The sequence below is a fragment of the Cebus imitator genome, unplaced genomic scaffold, assembly GCF_001604975.1.
Source record: "Cebus imitator isolate Cc_AM_T3 unplaced genomic scaffold, Cebus_imitator-1.0 Scaffold271, whole genome shotgun sequence".
In the NCBI taxonomy this organism is placed as follows: Eukaryota; Metazoa; Chordata; class Mammalia; order Primates; family Cebidae; genus Cebus; species Cebus imitator.
This window is the reverse complement of record NW_016107586.1, coordinates 1358319-1378466: the sequence shown is the minus strand read 5'-3', so window position 1 is coordinate 1378466 and position 20148 is coordinate 1358319. Positions and strand designations below refer to the sequence as shown.

Here is a 20148-nt window from a genome sequence, read left to right as displayed (position 1 = left end):
TCTAGTTCAATGTTTGAAGAAGGAAACTGGCCCAATGTTTATTATGAATTTTTCCTGAGACAGGGGCTTGAACTGTTTAATGCACTAACGGATGGACTACTCACTCAGTTTTTACTAATGTTATGCACTTGGCTGGCTCTTTGTTCACCAAGAGGGTCTTCTTAACCAAACATTTATACTCACAAGACTACCATTGGCCACAGGTGGCACTCAGAATGCTACGGGCCAGGAAACAGAGCATTCCAGCAGGGTAACAGAATTACAGAATTAATCCAAGGTCAGATTTGCCTTAGAGAAAGTAAAAGGGCTTTGTTAAACATTTTCTCAGAGGCAGGCACTAGAATATATTGATGAATAAAACATGGTCAATTGATATGTAGAAGTAAGTCTAGTGTATAAGCAGCTCTGAGCTAGAGGCATGGCCAGCATCTCTGTGGGGCAGAGAGAACAATGTGATTCACTCTAGGGACATGAAGACTTGGAACAGATTTGCAACTCAATAAATACTTTTTGAACTCTTGGAATGGCTTTGGAGAGGATACGTGAACTGTTTTCAAGGGTGAATGTCAGTTAACAGGGGCAGGATGGTATCTGAATGAACAGCATGTGCAAAGTCATGGACTATTTAAAGAGAACAGCATATTTGGGAAATGGCAAAGAGATTGGTGTAGCCAGCCTGTGGGTTATAAGAGCAGGTGCAGCTAAAATTGAACTAGGATGGTTATGTCATATTGCATAGGGTCTGAGAAAGCCAATCGAAGCTTGACATCTATTCTTTAGGCACTGGGAAGTATGAAAAGTTGTTGTTGTTGTTGTTGTTTTAATTTTAGTAGGAGAATAGGTTTATATTTCAGTAACCCATTCCAGTGGCAATGCAGAGGACAAGCTGAGATAGGAAGGGAACATAGTTGGGGAGACGTTTCTCAAAAGGTGACCAGCTAAAAGACCACTGCAATTATCTAGGCCAGAAATATAAGGTGCTGAAGAAAAAGAGGCAATGGCTGCTTAAAAAGTTGAACAATAGAATTGGTGACTAATGAAATGTAGTGTGGGTGAGAGGGAGAGAGAAATTCTCTGATGACAAGAGCAGGTAGGAGATGGCCTTACATTAATCAAGATGGGGACTGTATAGGAGAAACTTTACGCTTGGAAAACAATAATGATTTGACTTTTTAATATAAGTCTGGAGCACATGAGAAAAAATTGGGTGAAGATGACCAGGAGTGTTGAAAATATGGATCTGAAGATCAAGCAGAGGTTCATACTGGAGGGAGAGATGTAAGAGAAGAGGCTGTGGAGGTTGTTAGACTCTCCAAAGAGGAGTTGAGGGGCAAGGCAGACACACTGCTGGTGGTTCCCCAAGGCAGAGAAGAAAGATCCAGGAAGGACATGGAGAAGGAGCTGACAGATAGTAAGAAGACTAAATAGGAGAGAATGACATAAGGGCATTCTTGTGTGGAATGGTCTGTAAGAGTTACTACACTTTAAATCTTTTTACAGAGAGACTGTTTGTAGAAAGAGATGTGAATGAGGGCTGGGTGCAGTGGCTCATATCTGTAATCCCAGCACTTTGCGAGGCTGAGGTGGGCAGATGGCCCAGTTTCACTGGGCCATACAGTGAAACTCCCAACTCTACAAAAAGAAAATAAAAAAGGCACATGCCTGTAGTCCCAGCTACTCAGGAGGCTGAGGCAGGAGAATCACTTGAACACTGGAGGTGGAGGTTGCAGTAAACCGAGATCATGCCACTGCAAAGAAAGAGATGAAAATGAGACTGCTACCTATGCTGTGTGAGGCTGTTATTCTGTTTGAGTTGCTATAACAAGGTTCCATAAACTGGGTGGCTAATAAACAACAGAAGTGTATTTCTCACAATTCTGCAGGTGGGTAAGTCCAAGATCAAGATGCCTGCAGATTTGATATCTGGTGAAAGCCTCTTTACTTGTTCATAGACAGAACCTTCTTGCTGTGTGTTCATATGGTGAAAAGGGCAATGGGGCTCTCTGGGATCTCTTTTATAAAGTCACTAATCCCATTCTGAGGGCTCCACCCTTACAACCTAATCACCTCTCAAGTCTCCCCGGATACCATTACATTAGATACTAAGTTTCGACAGATGAATGGGGTGGGGGTGCAAAAACATTCAGATCATAGCATTTGGTTGCAAGGCATCCAGAATTGGGTTGTATTTTGTATGGTTATATTCATTAAAAACATGCTAGCTTTTTAGGAAATAAGTTGGTAATTGCAATAATAATAATCAGTCCTGTCAGTTGATTCTCAGGCCTCAAATCTCACAAGGACCAATCACTCACATGTCCCTTTGGATAAATTAAATGAATCTGGATACACAGCTCCAAGGTCCCTCCAAGGGCCTTGATGGACTGACACTCCCTGACATTGTTCTTTCCTGAGACAAATGGTCACACCAGTCAAGGCACTAGTAAACTCACCACCCCTCATTCACTCCACTGGGTGATTTTCTGCATTTCACCTCTGGGCTCCTGAGACTTGATTTAAGGTTAGGAGAAGGCCTCCTGTCTTGTAGACTTGGGCATTGAGACTTCCTGCTACCCAAGATCATGGCTTGGAAGGATGCTGAGGCATCAAGCTAACCTCCTCAAGGTTTTAAGAGGATGCCTCCCTCGTTGGTAGACTCTTTAGGCTTCTGACTGCCGCTTCTTACTTCCCTGCAGGCTGGCCCTCTCACTTTTCTTTATCATATCCCTGAGAGTTAATGCCAATCTGTAAGCCTAATTCCAAATAGGAATCAGAACAGAGCAAAAGGAAAACAACCAACTCCTCTGCTTCTGTTCAATCTAGCAACTATTTAATTTTTATCTGTGTCAAACATTCTTTGAAACAGTGAGACCCCAGACAGAAATATCTGGGCAATCACACCATAAGAACCTGTATTAGTCCATTCTCAAACTGCTATAAAGAATGACCCAAGACTAGGTAATTTATAAAGAAAAGAGGTTTAACTGACTCACAGTTCTGCATGGCTGGGGAGGCTTCAAGAGATTTAACAATTCTGGTGGAAGGCACCTCTACACATGGTGACAGGATAGAGAAGAGTGGCAGAGTGGAGAGGGAAAAGCCCCTTATAAAACCATTACATCTCATGAGAACTCACTCATTATCATGAGAACGGAATGGGGGAAACCACTCCAGGATTCAATCACCTCCACCTGGTTCCTCCCTCAACAGCTGGGGATTATGAGGATTAGCATGGACAAGATGAGATTTAGGTGGAGACACAAAGCCTAACCATATCAGAATCTATCTGAGAAAAGACTGCACCAGACAGATGTAATTCTGTGTCATGGTAGACATGATCTGTATATCTCTCAAGTGCAGTGGACACGGTCATTTAGAGGCGTTTGGGGTGGGAGGCTAAAGTAGAAGAGACCACTGCAGGCAGAGACGGTCGGGGGCACTTCTTGGGGGATGGGGATACTTCACCTGCTTCACAAATTATGTATTTGGAGTGGCAGAAGAGGTGGTGGTGATCTGGGTAAACGATCTTCAGGAGACACATAGGAAAGAACAACCATACCCTTCACAGGAGAGAACTCAGCATCCTGTTTTCTTTAAAAATTTACCTTGAGACCAAAGCTCACTCTAGTTTCTATCACAAAAGCAGTATCATTCTTTTACTAACCACTCAAGAATAGACAAATTCACTTGTATTCCTCACCTCTTAACAGCGTTTAGTATTTTGTTATTTTTTTCTTCTGTGCGTGTGTATTTTTATAGAGTTGTAACCAAAGAAATGTAAGGAAATAGATTGGAATGCAGCTATCATAAGTAATTTTCTATGTTGTCTCATAGTACTCATTACCATCTTAATGGTAGCATAATATTATATCAGGAGATTATACCAGTATTAATTTTTTTGAATACTGGAGGTTTTCCCATTTATTTACTATTATAAGTAATGTTGTATTTTCTTTTTCCTGCATATGGCTTTTCTTATATTTTGGATTATGTCTTTGGAACAAATTCACCAAATTACAGTTACTGACTGAAGGGTATGAATATTTTTATGGCCTTTAAATTAAGTATTTCAGAAAACAAATTGGCAATATGTGTCAATTTTTAGCATTGCTAGGGCCAAATGAGGGAACTTCCTTCACTGCAGTCTTACCAATATTAGCTATTACAGGTAAACAAAAATCCTGCTTTAAGAAGTGAAAGTAAGTGTCGCTTGGCTTTCTTTAAATTTGCATTTTCCCATGTTTGTTTATGACTCCTTTTTCCTCATTTGCAGCCATCCTGTGTTTCAGCCAGAAGCTCTAGCCCTCATAGAAAAATGGAAAATATGAGAGCAACTTTTGCAAATGTTCCCAGCAAGTAATGTTTTGAAAATCATTTGTAATACCATTCTAGTTTCAGTAAAAATGTATATAAAGGCAGAGGAGGTAGTGAAACTAATTTTTTACCCAGCAGATATAAGGGAAAAACTGAAAGAAAGCCTGAGTGTATGTTGGAGGCTGTGCCTAAGAAGCTGCCTTTGAAAAACTCGTATGAGCCCTCTGGCTGTGCACACGCTGCCCTTGTCATTGATTTGGGGAGGGCTGGCTCCTCCACAACCTCTCTTTGTCTAAACATCCTTGCAGGTAACCAGTGTCCCAGAGAACCAGATCCTCATTGCCGTGTTCCCTGGCCTCCCTACTTCAGCAGAACTTTTCATTCTCCCACCCAAGAACCTGACGGAGAGGAGGAAAGGCAATGAAGGGGACCTGGAGCAAGTAAGTGAGAGCAAATCTGGCTGGGACCCTTGCCTGCACCCTACACCCTGAGGGGGCACAAAGCTGTTTTTAGCCAGAAAGGGAGACAGACTCTCCTCCATTGCCCCAGCAGCCAAGGTTTTGAAGAGCAGTCACCCTTACCCAGAATAAACACAGGTGCAAATAGACTGGAGCATTCAGCTACTCAGGAAGGAAGGGCACCCCTGGCATTATTCATTCCAATGTCTGACATCCCTGCACCAGCTCATGGCTCTCTCCCAATGACTCCTCCTGGGGTACAGGGAAAGGAAGGCAGGAGAGAGAGAGATAGAGAAACAGAGAGAGAGAGAGAGAAGAGAGATTGATTTGAATTTCCTTGTCTGTTTCTGGGACTATGTGCCTCTTGTCTTTAAACTGCACTAGCCCCTAGAGATCCTGGCCAATTTTAAGCTCTGCTTCTGGGGAGAAAATGAACTGCTTTCAAACGTGATTCTTTGGAGAGGGGTGTATTGCCTCACTTTGCTTTAACTAAGGAAGCAACATTTCCAAAAGGGATTGTGATTTACTGTTTTTATCAAATGGGCATATAAAACAACTGTGATCTGCACACAGTCCTGGAAGTAAAGGGAATGGCAGGACTGGCTTTTCTCCTGTTCACCCTCTAGTCCTCCTGAGGTCTTAATGGCTACACTGTTTCACCCTTCCTTTCTTTCCCATGATGCTAAGTCAGATGAAGTAGAAATAAGTGAGCATGAGGCTGCAGAAAATCGGCATGAATCACACACATTTGCTCCCATATGAGGTGATCATTGTACAGATATATTTTGTGTCCCTATGATACTCACTGACCGTCACTCCATCCTTACAGCCATCCACAGACCTTGAGCAGTACAGATGTGATTGAAGTTTCTCTGGGAAATAATTTCTTGCATTGCAGGGTTGCATATTGAAGTTGGCCAGAAATAAATTTTGCTTCTCAATGCATACATCACTTTTACAAGACCTCTTTATTCTGAAATAGCAAGTGGCATGTGTGAACTATATTTGGAAGCTACAATATCCATCCATTTAGATAAATAGGTAATTACAGTGATGAATAGCAGCTGTGATATTAAGGCACGTACAGCGAGATAAGAGTTAGGGACAACAGCCTAAGTCAGCCTCAGCTTTCACGTGGGAATTACAGAGTGATTAAATCGATGTTATGTGTTCTGAGACTTGCGAGGGAAAAGTAAAGAGCAAAAATTATCCCATAAAAAGGAGGCAGCTTCTGCTTTGATGTTTGCCTCCCATTATCTCTAAGATAGAAAACGCAGAGGAGTGGGCTGGTAGTATATGTGCCTGCTTTAATCCTGGCAAGGGCCTACATCCCCTGTGTGTATGACTTAATCAGACTACAGAGCTAATGATGGGATGACCTTCTTTCATTGGAACCCATAACAGGTCTTCTTATGGTGTTATAAAGGCACAGATAAAAGAGCAGTGAAATGGGAGTTGAATGAAACACCTGTGTCTATTATTGTACATCTAATTCACCAGTGACTGTAGCCATGCCTCTTTCTGTCTCATTCTCCTCTCTAGAATAAGCAAATATTACCATCTATAGTTATCCCTCAGTATACACCGGAAAATAATTCTAGGACTTCTGATACACCAAATCTGTGCATCCTCAAGTCCTGCAGTTGGCCCTGCAGAGTCTGCATATGGCGAAACCATATCTCTGCACATGGCGAAACCTCGTCTCTACTAAAATTACAAAAATTAGCTGGGTGTGGTGGCACACACCTGTAATCCCAGCTACTCAGGAGGCTGAGGTAGGAGGATCGCTTGAACCCAGGAGGTGGAGGTTGCAGTGAGCTGGGATCAGGCCACTGCAGTCCAGTTTGGTGACAGAACGAGACTCTATCTTAAAAAAAAAAAAAAAGAAGTTTGGCCTCTGTATATGCAGGTTTCACATACTGTGAATATATTTTCCTCCACTTAAAAAAAAAATCCATGTAAAAGTGGATCTGCTGAGTTCAAAACTGTATAGTACAAGGGTCAACTATACTTCCTTGGCTTCACAAGGCTCCAAGGGCTGTGAGAACCAAATTGATAAATACATTCCAATATCCTGTCCCTAATTGAACCATGGCCACTTTTTATCTGTTGACCTTCTCCTTGGTTTCTTACCCCATGAGGGAGCATCATCGCATGTCACGTCACACCACACATCCTGTCTGTTTGTTTTTCAGATTGTAGAAACACTGTTTAATGCTCTCAACCAAAATTTGGTCCAGTTTGAGCTGAAGCCGGGAGTACAAGTCATTGTGTATGTCACACAGCTGACATTAGGTGAGTGCCGCTGGGAACTGGGGAAATGGGAAAGATAATCTGTTATCCCAGAGAGAAAAGGAAGAGAGAATCATGAAACCCTGCTCCATAATGCCTGAAAGTGGCTTTGTAAAAGGGTCCTTTTTGTAGTGAAGATTCAGAAGAATTGGTCACATCAGTCACATCGTTCTGAAGGCATCCTGCAGGAACACTTTCTTAAGAGTAGCTTTGCCACTGAATCTCTAATGGTCTTGGAGAAAACCTACAATTTCTTTGGATCTTAACCTTATTTATTTGTTTGTTTGTGTATTTATTTATTTTGTCTGTGACAGTTGGAATTACATCGGGTAGTCCTCTAGCTGTCTTCATTCATATGATTTTCTGATTTTAGGAATCTTGGATGGTAGGCCATAGAACTTTAAAACTCCCTTCTAGTTTACAGTGTATGAGTCAAAGTAGAAACAGGAACAAACTCTAGTTGGTCTGTTTATGAAAAAAAATCTAAAAAGGCATGGCCCATTGGGCATCTACTTTTGGCTCTCTGGGAGAGCCTGTTTGCTAAATGGTTCATAGTAATGTAAGATTTTTCCACTGTGTAGGTCACAAATGTGCCCATCCAGAGGGTTTTTACCAGAACAGTGTAAAGGAAGAGAATGAAACATTGCGTTAGTACTTAACCCAAAATTTCAAATGGGCTGCCTGTAATTATGCTGACAGGCACTCAGGCTATCTAAGAGAAAGAGCATTGGAGCCCTTCTTCCACTCCCCTGAGCTGGACATCCATTGTTCAATTTATACCAAGAACTAGCAAGTTTCCCCAGGCTGAACAGAGAAGTGTACTTTCCCCAAGAAGAGGTAATCAGGTACCATTCCCATCATTGAAGCCAGGCTCTCTGCACCCAGGTATCAGGCAGGGGAATTGGAGACTAGACAGAAGGATGGAGATCAGTGGCCTCCTTCCTTCAATGAATACTTCTTCCAGCTAACAGCTTCCAAGTGAACATATCTGTCGTTTTCCTTATCTCTTCTTCCTTCCTAGCTCCACTGGTGGACTCCAGTACTGGGCACAGTAGCTCAGCCATGCTTATGCTATTGTCAGTGGTATTTGTTGGCCTGGCTGTGTTTTTGATCTACAAGTTTAAAAGGTATGTGCTGTTATCACTCAGTTTAGATCTTGGGGCTGGGGTCATTGCCAATGATTCCTCCTGTAACTAACTTTACTAAACTCATCTCAAGAATATGATTTTAATTCTCCTTGAACTTCTGTTTGACAATGGATAGAAACAAGAATGGTTGAGGGTCAGGGATAAATGAGTTGGGACTCTGAACTCTATCTATTATGATTTATAGGTATAATGAGTTAGGTAAATAAAGGCTGGCCAATGAAATCAATTTATTATCTTCAGGAGAAACGTAAGAGGTTTTCAAACCTCAATCAAATTTCTAAAGTAAGTCTTATATATGCAGAAGATCTTTTTATACAGATCAATATCCATTCAGGTGGTTAAATGGAGAAAATGCAGTCAGAATCTGATACTCACATATACAGACACAGATGCATTTTCTTATCTCCGTTACAGCTATTCAGTGTCTCTGTTTAAATTTGTGTGCTAAACATATTCAGCTATCATCCCTCTCCCTCTTTTTCCTGTTTTAAAGGGAAATTGATTAGGAGAATGAAACTCCACATGTCTTGAGAAATTATTTTTGAAAGCCGCAGAAGGGGTGGTATAACAGATACTTATTAAAAGCATAAAATTGAAATCAATAATTCTGTACCAACATTCAAATTATAACATCTACTAGGATGTATACCAGTTAAGAGAATTAAGAGTATAAACTCTGAAATAAGACCCAATTTTAACTTTTAGCATTTGTAACCTTGGACAATTATATTCGCCTCTCTAAGTCTTAATTTCTTCATTGGTAAAATGAGGATAGCAATAATATTTTATAGGTTTGGTATATGATTTAAATGTCCTAATGTGTATAGGTGCTAGGTACTAAGTAATCAACAAAGCTACACTATTATAAATAACAGAGCACATGCCTGCCAAAGATGCCCTCTGTGCCATAAATTGTCACATACTAGGCCCTCAGTTAAGAAATGTGCTTCTGGGAAGCCTGGGTAAAGTAAAAATGTCATTAATGATTGTCAGATGAGTTTTAAAGCATCTCTTGGTCCTGGGAGTCTTTCTACAAACTAAAGATAATGCTTTTAGATTTTGATAGAGATCAGTGGTAAAGGTGCCTGACTTTTTCTGCCCCCCTTCATCCTGCTTATCTCTCCTTTAGTGGCTATTTCAGTTGCTTAAAAACACCAGTTTAATTCAATATGCATCTCAGCATTAGCCTCAGCAGCAGGCATTCTGTCAACACCGTCCACCCCTTCTAGGAGGATAGAGTGAGATTCCCCTTCCTACTCAATTTATAGACCAGTATGTGAGTTCATGTCCTCTTGGATCAAGACGTGCCAACCCACATACCTCTGTTCCCTTTGAAGGGTGGATAAAACCTTTATGTCAAAATTCGTGAGAAAAGGTTGAATATAGAAACAGCCTGGTTAAGGCAACACCCATTTATTTATAGATGTACTTCAATTATATGCAAAGAACATTTCACTTTTCACTCAGCCAAGAATTTGATTGTGGAGAAGTCTGGTGGTTGCTGGGGCGTGACAATCAGTGAAACCAAATGTCTCATCTCTGACTACCAGAACAGCATAGTTGCTGAGGACAAGGGCCAATAGAAATCCTGCAAAGAGGCTTTTATTGTCAGGTAGATCCAAAGTAAGGATACTTAAGGATCACTTATACTGTGACTTGGAAAACTTCTGTTTTTATTTGTTTGTTTGTTTTTTAAATAAATGCTGTTATACTCCCTAGTCAACTTATTAATTTAGGCGTCTCTAAATGTGTACACCTTAATAATGAATCCATGCCAGGTAATGACATCTCTAAAAAATTCTACCTTTGTGGCTTCCAGGTATCAGCCCACCCTTTCTGTGTCCCTGACAGTGAATCATGCAGCTGAGGCCACAGGAAATAAATGCCAATCAAACTGGATAATAGCAGCATCAGATAAAGAGTAATTAGTCATCAGCTAGCCTATACTTTTCTAGCTCTTTCTCCTGGAAGTTTTACTCCCAATACTCAAGCCCTTTGGTTGAAAATCTGTTGGATTTTCTTTTCTTTTCTTTCTTTTTTTGGTCTCCTTTCCCTCTCATCACGTGGAACCCCAGTAGTGGCAACATAAAGGGTGCCTGGCTTACAATAAGTACAGAGGTCAGGTTCCTAGCCCTGGATTCCCAGAGTCTCCTTTGCTTCTTTCATTACTATCCAATAGAACTTTGGCAATGTTAAAAATGCTCTGTAGTCTGTACTGTCTAATACAATAGCCAGTAGTAGTCTGACTGAGGAACTGAATTTTAATTATATTTAACTTTAATTAAGTGTAAATAGCAACACCTGGCCATCAAATGCTCTGTTGAACAGCACAGTTTAGTGTAAAGACATTTCTGTTTCTGTGTCCAGATCGTTGGCCATACTGAGTTTCCAGATCTAAAACTTCCTCTCTGTAATTGTCAGCATTAACACATTAGGGCATTCATTCATCCTACAAACATTTATTGAGTACTTCCTGTGTGCCAGGTGCTGGAAATGATCTCAGTGTCCCAAGTGGTCACTTGACATGAAAAAAGAGAACAGAATTACTATGAGCCCCAAGCTTCCTTTAAATGAATATTACTTGGCCTCTCACAGTCTATCTTGCTCTTGGATAGTGACTGCTATTTTCTGATATTCTGAGCAATAAAATTAAAAAGCATTATAAGATGGTTTTACTTTCCAAAAACAGCCTAACAAGAGTGGTTTCTTTCCGTAACTGAAGATCTGCTTTTTCTTTATCCAAGAAAACGTCTGAGCTTCTTATATTCCTTCCAATCTTTTTTTAGTAGGGCTTTCCTTATAGTCCAAAGCCTACTTTGCTCTCTCTAAATTTCCTCCTACAGGCTTCTAACACTCATCATAGCTGGGACAAATGAATACAAACTGCAGCTGGGTTTTGTTTTTGAATTTTGGTGGGAGACTTGGGCCTATTCGTATTACTCCTCTTATTTAAACCTGTAAGAATGTTGGACATGTCTCTTGATCTCTTCATTTTCCGCATTCCTTGTATGCAGAAATGGAGTTCTAACTTATATTCTCAACAGTCCTACAAGCAGATGTGTTAAGAAATGAAAAGCAACTTGACAGATTTTTAAAATTCTGCAAATTGAGATGCAAAATGTATTCTCTTCTAATCGTCGATTGCAAAAGGATAAAAAAATACCGGTTTTTAAATGTACTATTTGGAAATTGAAATAATGTGAGTAATCTCTATAAGGGTAGGTTTATCCAAATCCTCATAGATATTGTGAGCAAAGACGAAAGGGGAGGCAGTGGACTCTGGTTACAACTCTGAAGTACACATACTTATGTGATCAGGGATGGTTTGACCACCTCCAACACCTAGTCAATATTACGGTTTATCCCAAACTTCATGGGCAAGATGTACTTTTGTAATTGGAAGGAAACTAAGTTATTAGACTGTATTGTCATTTAGATAAAAAGAATATAAAGGCCAGCATTAAATGTTAATTATACACATTTAGAAAGCCTACTGTGCTGCCTCACATGGATGCTGTTTACTTCAGGTTCTTGTAAATTATATTAAACTGGTTTAAACCAGTAGGGGTCACAGGGACACCTCCTTTAAGGTATGGAAAGCAAAAATTAAAGACAAAAACTGAATGCTAAAAATAGAAACCACTAAGTATTTTAAACCTATTTTCAGATTTTTTCTTCTGAATTAGCTGCAGGAAAACCTAATTAAGAGCTTACTGCCGGGCGCGGTGCTCACGCCTGTAATCCCAGCACTTTGGGAGGCCGAGGCGGGTGGATCGCGAGGTCAAGAGATCGAGACCATCCTGGTCAACATGGTGAAACCCCGTCTCTACTAAAAATACAAAAAATCAGCTGGGCATGGTGGCGCATGCCTGTAATCCCAGCTACTCAGGAGGCTGAGGCAGGAGAATTGCCTGAGCCCAGGAGGCGGAGGTTGAGGTGAGCCGAGATCGCGCCATTGCACTCCAGCCTGGGCAACAAGAGTGAAACTCCGTCTCAAAAAAAAAAAAAAAAAAAAAAAAAAAAAAAAAAAAAAAAAAAAAAAAAGAGCTTCCACATTTCACATCATTTGGGGTTGGAGTGGAGAGGGGAATGTAGAAGCTTGGCCCAGGAAAACAGAGTAGCTTTTCTTTACAGATACATGGGATGTCCTGGATTGGGGTGGGTGTCCGATGTCCCAAGTTTCAATCCAATTACTATGCTAGTAATTGGCTTTGTGAAATGTCTAGACATTAGTCTAATTTCCCCATCCTTTGTGAGGTAAGAGGGATCTCTTCTAGAAGTGATATTCTAAGATAAAAATATAATCTTTTTATTGATGAATATAGTAAAGTAGAAAGAGCACAGGATTTAAGGTAATTTATTCATTGATTCAACAAATGCTTAATAAATGTTAACCATGTGCCAAGCACTGTGCTAAGTCAGGTGGATAGCAGAGAGGATAGAAAATGTAGACCTTGCCCACATGAGGCTTTTAGTCTAGTGGGACAGAAATACAGAAAACATGTCAATAAACATTGCCTATTGCATCACCCTAAACCAACACCATATTTATTTCTTACATAGACAGTGTTCCATAATTACATGTTTATAATGGAAAGTTGGATGGTCAGAGTAGGCGTCTCAGAGACGACATATAAGGCAAGCTCTGAGAAGAGCAGAGGGCAGTGTGTTACAGGCAGAGGGAACAATTGGTTCTAAGTCCACAAGATGTTGAAGAGCTGCATGTATTAGAATCTTGCAACTCAAAATTTGGGTCTCCAACTGATTAGTGGCATCAACATTACCTGGGAGCTTGGCAGAACTGCAGAATCTCAACCCATCCAGTCTAGACTTGCAGAGCCACAATTCACATTTTAAGGAAGACTCTGGGTGTTGCTTAAGCATGTTAATGTGTGAGAAGCACTGGATTAAAGAAATACAAAGGAGGCTACAGAGGCTGGGACACACAGTGTGTGAGGAAGTAATGAAGATGGGCCAAAAGATAAATGCATCAGGAAGGTTTCATCGTGAACCTGCTCACTTCTCCAACCCAAGCCAGTCGGCCTTGTGTTTCCAAACCCCACCTACTACTTTTGTGTGTTTGAATGAAGCTATTTATCTTCTCTTAATCCTTAATCATTTCCAAAATCCAAAAAGAAGCTATTGTCATGCTCACTGAACAGATGAGGAAACTATCAAAGTGTTTAAGGTATTTATCCTATAAGTGATGCTCTGAAAATTGTAGCAAAGGCTATGCATGTATTATTTCTTATTTATAAAATAAGCCAATGTGAATTGAATAAGTTGATGCAACCTTAGAAAAAATGTCTTTTCACTCTGTGCACAGTCTCAAAGTCCAGCTCCTTTGAAAACTTAACACCAGGTAAATATCTACAGGGTTTTAGTACCTAACTGCCCTTTTATTTATACCTGCTTGTTTTTTAACCACAGGAAAGTTGCATTCCTCAGGAAGTTCTGTGGTTTACATCTTCCCTGGGCGCCTGGGATCCTGGCTGGCCTTGTGTTCCTTGGCCTCATGGGCTCCTTTTCTCTGGGGTCACCAGTACCTTTCCCTGACATTGACCCTTTCTGTTAATAGCTTCTTCCGCCCTTCATCACCCAGGATTTCCAACTGCCCAAGTTTGGCACAACCTGTGAGCTTAATCTGATTTTGCTCCTGTCCCACATAGGAAAATCCCCTGGATTAACATCTACGCTCAAGTCCAACATGACAAGGAGCAGGAGATGATTGGATCAGTGAGCCAAAGTGAAAATGCCCCCAAAATCACACTCAGTGACTTCACGGAGCCTGAGGAGCTGCTGGACAAAGAGCTGGACACGCGGGTTATAGGTACATGCGCCTGCTCCACTAAGCTCCTCTGTCCTGTGTCCTCTAAACACTGGCCTGCTTCATCTGTCCTCTAGACATTACTAGCCTGGAGGGTGGGAACAAACAACTACCTACAGTGAACAGAATCCTGTTTTAAATTTGTGGCCACAAGAAATTGGTAGATTTTTTTTTTTCCCTTAGAAGTCATTCAGGATTGGAAGTGCCGGAGTCTGGGTTGGAGAGGGATAAAGCCAACTATCCATTACTTTTGGGCTTTGTCTTCTTTTTCTATAAAGCAAAAGTATTATATATCCTTATTAATAATTACATGAATGTGGAATTTGGCATCAGATAGCCCTGGGTCCATTTTCTTGCTCTGTTAATCTGCTGACTCTGTGACCTTTCTGTGCGTCATATTCCTGATCTGTGAAATGGGAATAGTAGTACTTATGATTCGATTCTATTTCTATGTAGTAACTAAAACTAATAATTCTAAGACGGTTGTGATAATGCCATGCTGTTAAGTCATTAGCCCAGTGCCTGCCACACAGTAAGTTTTAATACACATTGGCTGTTACTGTTATTATCAATGGAGTATAAGATGGTAGTCAATGTATTGATCCCACCTATGTACTAATGTGGGAGGTAGTGTATGTTAAACGTGGATGACATAAGCCCAGTGAGCTGATAGGTGAGGATATCCAGGTGCCTTTTAAATAAATTCCTATTATGCACCTGTTCTAGGTGGCTTGGTATTCAGCAGTGAATAAAGCAAAGATCCCTGCCCTTGTGGAACTCACCTCCATTTCTCCCTGTGTCTTCTCTTCCCTGCAGGAGGCATTGCCACCATTGCAAACAGCGAAAGCACAAAGGAGATCCCCAACTGCACTAGTGTTTAATACCAGCAAGCCACGTGGTCAACCACCTTTCTGACTTTTTATTTTTGATGATTACTCTTACTATTATTATGGAAAAATAAAAATGTCTTTTTTACCTTTTGTTTACCAAGGGCCCCTTCACAAATAGCAGGCAAATGCCTAGCTTTGGGAGAAAAAGGCATTCTTAGCTGATTGAAATGAGACAAAGGGAATAAATGGCTGTATTTGTGCCAAGAGCAAAGCTTGCATCTTCCCACAGCCTACTTGCTTTACTCTGCCATTGGTAGCTTAAGGAGTTTCTTTTTCCTTGTGGTCTCTCTTTTTTCAAGATTTAAGTTGGGTTGGCTTTTTGTGAACCTCTCATCCCCACTGCAGAATCACCAACACTCTCACCTTCCCCCAGCACACACACATACAACACAGATCATTTCCCAGTTAGATCCGCAGGAAGTAGGTTGGTGGGCGTGGATGTAGCTTCAGAAAGCATGCACAACTTTGTGAAAGAGGCCCTGCCTTGTGCATGTCCACGGTGAGGCTACAGATGGCTTATTGTATATAATTACAATGTAAATAGCTTTTTATTCCCTAAGAAATAATTTAATGTTTAGTAAAAAAGAAAACAGAAAAAAGAAAGATGCGTGTGTTGGCTTACGGACTGGCCCTCAGAGCTGACCAACCCTCCAGGCCTGCTCAGTGTGTTGGGTTTGGGTGCTCTCCTGCTGTCTGTCACACTTAACTCTGGCATCTCCTTGTCCATGCCATAGCTGGTTTCTACTTATGTATATAAAGGGGGGTGGGGGGAGGGGCTTCTCTGGGGCAATTGATAAAGGAAGGACTCTAGTGACAGCATAGAACATGGCAGTCGTTTCTGTTCCAAGAGTGACGTGAACGGTGAAGAAGAGGCCCACTAGAGGCTTTATACTGAGACCTCTCAGATGGGGGGAAAACAGCTTCCTCTCTAAAAGGAAAAAGTTGATATTTATCAGCCTGAGAAAATATCTTTTTCTAAGGAAAGCAGTCAGTGAACCTTAAAATGACAATCTGTTTTTAAATTGGATTGTATGAAAATGCATAATGCTTAGGGTGAATTCTCAGGCTACTCTGAGCTCAGAAAAGTCCCCTGGGCACTAGGTAAAGCCCAGTAAATGTCTCTTGGCATGGGAAGAGTTAAAGAGGTTGGAAGGGAGGAGGCATTTGCAGAATTATGAGTTTATGCAAAACTCTCCAGGCCAAATAGGGGTCTAACCTTTAATGATATTAGTCAAAGGCAATTCTAGCAAAGCTGTGCTATTTGCTTGTCAGACATACACAACTTCCTTAAAGTCGAATGTCTGCCTCCAGTTCCCTTAAGGTAGTTCTTGCCTCTGGGGTGAGTGGCTTTCAAAGCCTGTTAGCTTTTCCCGCACCTCAGCCCCTTCACACATTTACACATACCAGTTTTTTTCAGTAGGGTCACGTTAAGCCATGCTGTAAGCATTGTTTTTATTTTCAGGCTTAGCCTGAGCACACTTATTTTTGAAAATGATATAATGTATAATATATATGGGAGGAAAGGCCACATTTTGTACCTATTAATTTTTGTGGGATGTTGATCCCATTCTTCTTTGTGAGACAGAGAATGTGAGATAGAGAAATCTGGCTGGCTACAGCATAGATCAGTATTAGGAATATTTCTAAAGATCCTACCTTTTTTGTTTCAAGGGTTAAATGGGGCAGACAATTGCAATACTTGTACTAAACACTGGAATACAAATGCATGAGTCATATCTATATATACAGTATATGTACATATACTGTTCTTGGTTTTATTGTTCCACTTGAATATTTCTACTGTAAAAAAAAGGCAGTGGTTTTGAAATTGTTGAAAATAAATGTATTTTTGTACCTCAAAGCTACATACTTGGCTGAGTTTTCTCTTCCAGGAGTTTTCTTTATCCACTGTATCTATAAACTATTTCTACGGTGATGCTACATGGAAATAACATATGGCTTATAACAACAGATACTTGGGTTTTGCTCAGGAATCTTTAGGTTGGCTCTGGTTTGGCTGAACAGATCAGGACTGACCAGGCTCTGCTGGTCTGATCAGGAAGGAGGTTTCAGGTAGTTTGAGTCTGCTCCATGAATTGTCATCATTCTGGAACCAGCAGATACCAGGACGTGTATTTTCATGGTAGATTGTAGAATTCCAAGTAAGGCCAGCAGAACAACCTATGTCTCTAAGGCCTTGACTCAAAATGGTCACTTTATTTATCTTCATCCACATTCTATTGACTAAGGAAAATTGCACAGCCAAGTCCAACCTCCATGGCTAGAGAAATAGATTATTCCTACTCTGGTACTAGGCACTAGAATTGGAAACAATAACCCGATTTACTCTGCCTATTCATTTTCCACTGCCCCCATGGAGAGCTTTCATTAAATGACCTATTGGAACCCATGTTAAAGGCTTTCATTCACATGTATATGGCTGGGACCTCTTAGCAAAAGTCTTGGTAATTGCAAGGACTTTGAGTTTGATATAAGTTCCCAATGAGTGGTAGAGATGATGGAATGCCAACTCACCTTTGAAGATTTAAACAAAAGGAATGAAAAAGAGAAAAACAACGTGTCCATTTTTTCCCTTCTTCCAGCTGTTTAATGCATGAAACCAACAGCAAATGTCCTTTTTCTTGGTTCTTTGTTTATTGGTGGCTCTTATTCACCAGGTAAATAAGGAATGTAAACTGGACACCCAGAATAAGGGCTGAAGTTGGATGCTGTCTCTTATTTCTTTAGTGTTTAAAATATGTGATAAAGTTCCATGGATCCAAGAAACCAGAAATCATTTATTCATAATTTAGTTGCATATTTTGAAAACTGGCTTAATCATCTGGAATCATATTTGCTGCACTAAAATTGATGATAAAAAACTAAACAAAGGTGATTTTCTTTTGATCTAGGAATTTATTTTAAAATCGTGTGATTCTTACTGTAAATTTTCTTGACTTATACTCACCTTTTGAAAAATTTATGTAAGTACCTGCCTTGCATATTGAGAATGTCACTTAGGTATCTCAAAAAGAAGCAGAGGTTTTCTTGTCTAAGTGCCTACACTTCTTTAAGGGATTTTTAATGGTTTGGAGCTATCAAATAATGTAAAGTGTCTAATATTTCTATCCTAAGTCAAAGATGAATTTTGTAAATGCATTAGTTTTTCTTCCTAATGGGATCTGAGTTTTTCTTGTTAATTTTATGTTCAGGTTGGTGAAGTTTCTTCCTCTTCCTTAATCTTCCAGATTAAGAGAGGTGAAAGATAAATAAAGCAGTAAGAATGTATGAGTCAGTTGGGTCATTTGGGTAAGCCATGGCTAAGAATATAGCTTCTGTATTCACCATCAGCATGAGTTTGTCAGATTTCTCAGTAGTAGTAGACTAAGCCAGAGGCAGAGGCAGATGGCAGAGAGTGTGGTTGGCTTTGCAGTTATTTTCATGCAGGGTTTCCTATCAGTGGTGAGGACACTCTTTGCATCAGAATTGTCTTTAAGGGAATTCTAAACCCAATAACTAAGCCCATAGAAGCACCCTGGGGCTGGACCCTTCCAGGATTCTCATGTGCATGAAAATTTGAGCATAACTGCTTTATCTGCCACTAAAAAAGTTCAGGGATCACCTCCTTTGACTCCTGTTATCATAATACAAGGCACCTTAATCTACAGAAACGAGAACAGCTTCCAAATTTGCTCATTTCTTCCTGGGCAACAGCTGCAACTTAGAGAGTCACTCAATGAGTTATCTGGGACAAAAATACATTGTGAGTTAAGGTGGTGATGGGTTGTGCCTTGGAAAGAATACTGAGCTAGTAATTAGGAGATCTCTAACTTTCAGCAAGTAATTCTGGACACAAGCACCTTATTTATAGAAGGAAAACATTTCATGGCCTGCCTTCCTGGCTTGTTTTGATTTCCAGAGATGTTAAAAGCACATTGCCAGTTCCAGAATTATGTCAGTATTAGGAGAACTCCCTTCTGCAGAGCGATAAGCGGAGAGGAAGGTGACTCCAAAAGTTACAAAGCAAGGTATGCAGAGAATGAAGATGGAGTCCAGTGTTTGTTAAAATAAGGCAGGGTCTTTATTACCGCACATCTCCCTCAAAATGCAAAATAGATTGAACTGTGCATCCCTGGGCAACAGCGAAGAGCCTGATGGTAGTGCCAGTCATATGGCTCTCATAATGTCCAGGACAGTGTAGAATCTCACATCCCAAGTACGCTCATCCTTCTGTGGCTCACAGCCCTCCTGTGCTTCTGCCCTACTGACCCACCTGTTTAGCAGCCCATGGCCTGATGTCCTTGCTTCTCCCACTGGACTGAAATAAGACTGCTCAGCAGATAGCTGTTCACCCCGGATCCACTTGCTGGGCTGCTCACCTTTTAAAGTGATGAGCCTTGTTCAGAGGGAAGAAGGCCAGAGAACAACATAAGCAATAAGGATGCCTCATCCAGATTATACCACATCCTGCCAAAATTCTCTTGTCTGCTCCAACAGTACTGCCAAAGGGGACCATATGTAGCCCAACCATTAATTCCCAAAGCACTATGCATCTTGATATTCCTTGAAGTTTAATCACCATGTTCTTCACAGTAGCAGAGTGTCCTTTAATAGGCCTTTTGCATTTCTGACCATGTATCATTATGAGACATAGGTGCACTCAGAGAGGAACCAGTCGAACATTATATACAAAAAGACGGGGAGAACCTCAGTTAAGAGTTCAATTCACTGGAGACTAAAACTTGGATCCATCACTTATCAATTATCTGAGACTCAGAGGGGTAAAATGACATAATCAAGGTCCAATTTCCTTACCTATAAATTAAAAATAATGACATCTACTTCCCAAGGTTGGAATCTAGATTTAATGAGATAATTTGGGTAAAGACACAAATAATAAATTGATTCTGAGAAGTGCTAGTTTTATTGCGCTGGATCTTTGCCCACATAACACTGTCTCTGACCTCAAGTTGTAAAAATTATCCAAGCCGTCTCACTTAGGGCTGTACCTGCAGGGAAAAAAATTCAGACTTACCTATAGATACATGCTGTCTCCATCAGTTCCCCTTTAGGAAGAAGAGAATTTTGGTTAAAAATTTACTACTTGGGCCGGGCGCGGTGGCGCACGCCTGTAATCCCAGCACTTTGGGAGGCCGAGGCGGGCGGATCACGAGGTCAAGAGATCGAGACCATCCTGGTCAACGTGGTGAAACCCCGTC

At 40.7% G+C, this 20148-nt stretch overlaps 1 protein-coding gene across 1 annotated transcript in view; it reads left to right on the top strand.

The window, feature by feature from the left end:
* The window catches only part of SORCS3 (sortilin related VPS10 domain containing receptor 3), a 609576-nt gene extending 592782 nt beyond the window's left edge, over window positions 1–16794 (top strand). The window contains exons 23-27 of the mRNA XM_017500803.2: window positions 4623–4754; window positions 6968–7067; window positions 8086–8191; window positions 13882–14042; window positions 14856–16794. Of these exons, the coding sequence (XP_017356292.1) occupies window positions 4623–4754; window positions 6968–7067; window positions 8086–8191; window positions 13882–14042; window positions 14856–14920 (564 nt within the window). The 3' untranslated portion in view covers window positions 14921–16794. The remainder of the gene's footprint in view (window positions 1–4622; window positions 4755–6967; window positions 7068–8085; window positions 8192–13881; window positions 14043–14855) is intronic.
* The last annotated feature ends 3354 nt before the right edge of the window (window positions 16795–20148 follow it).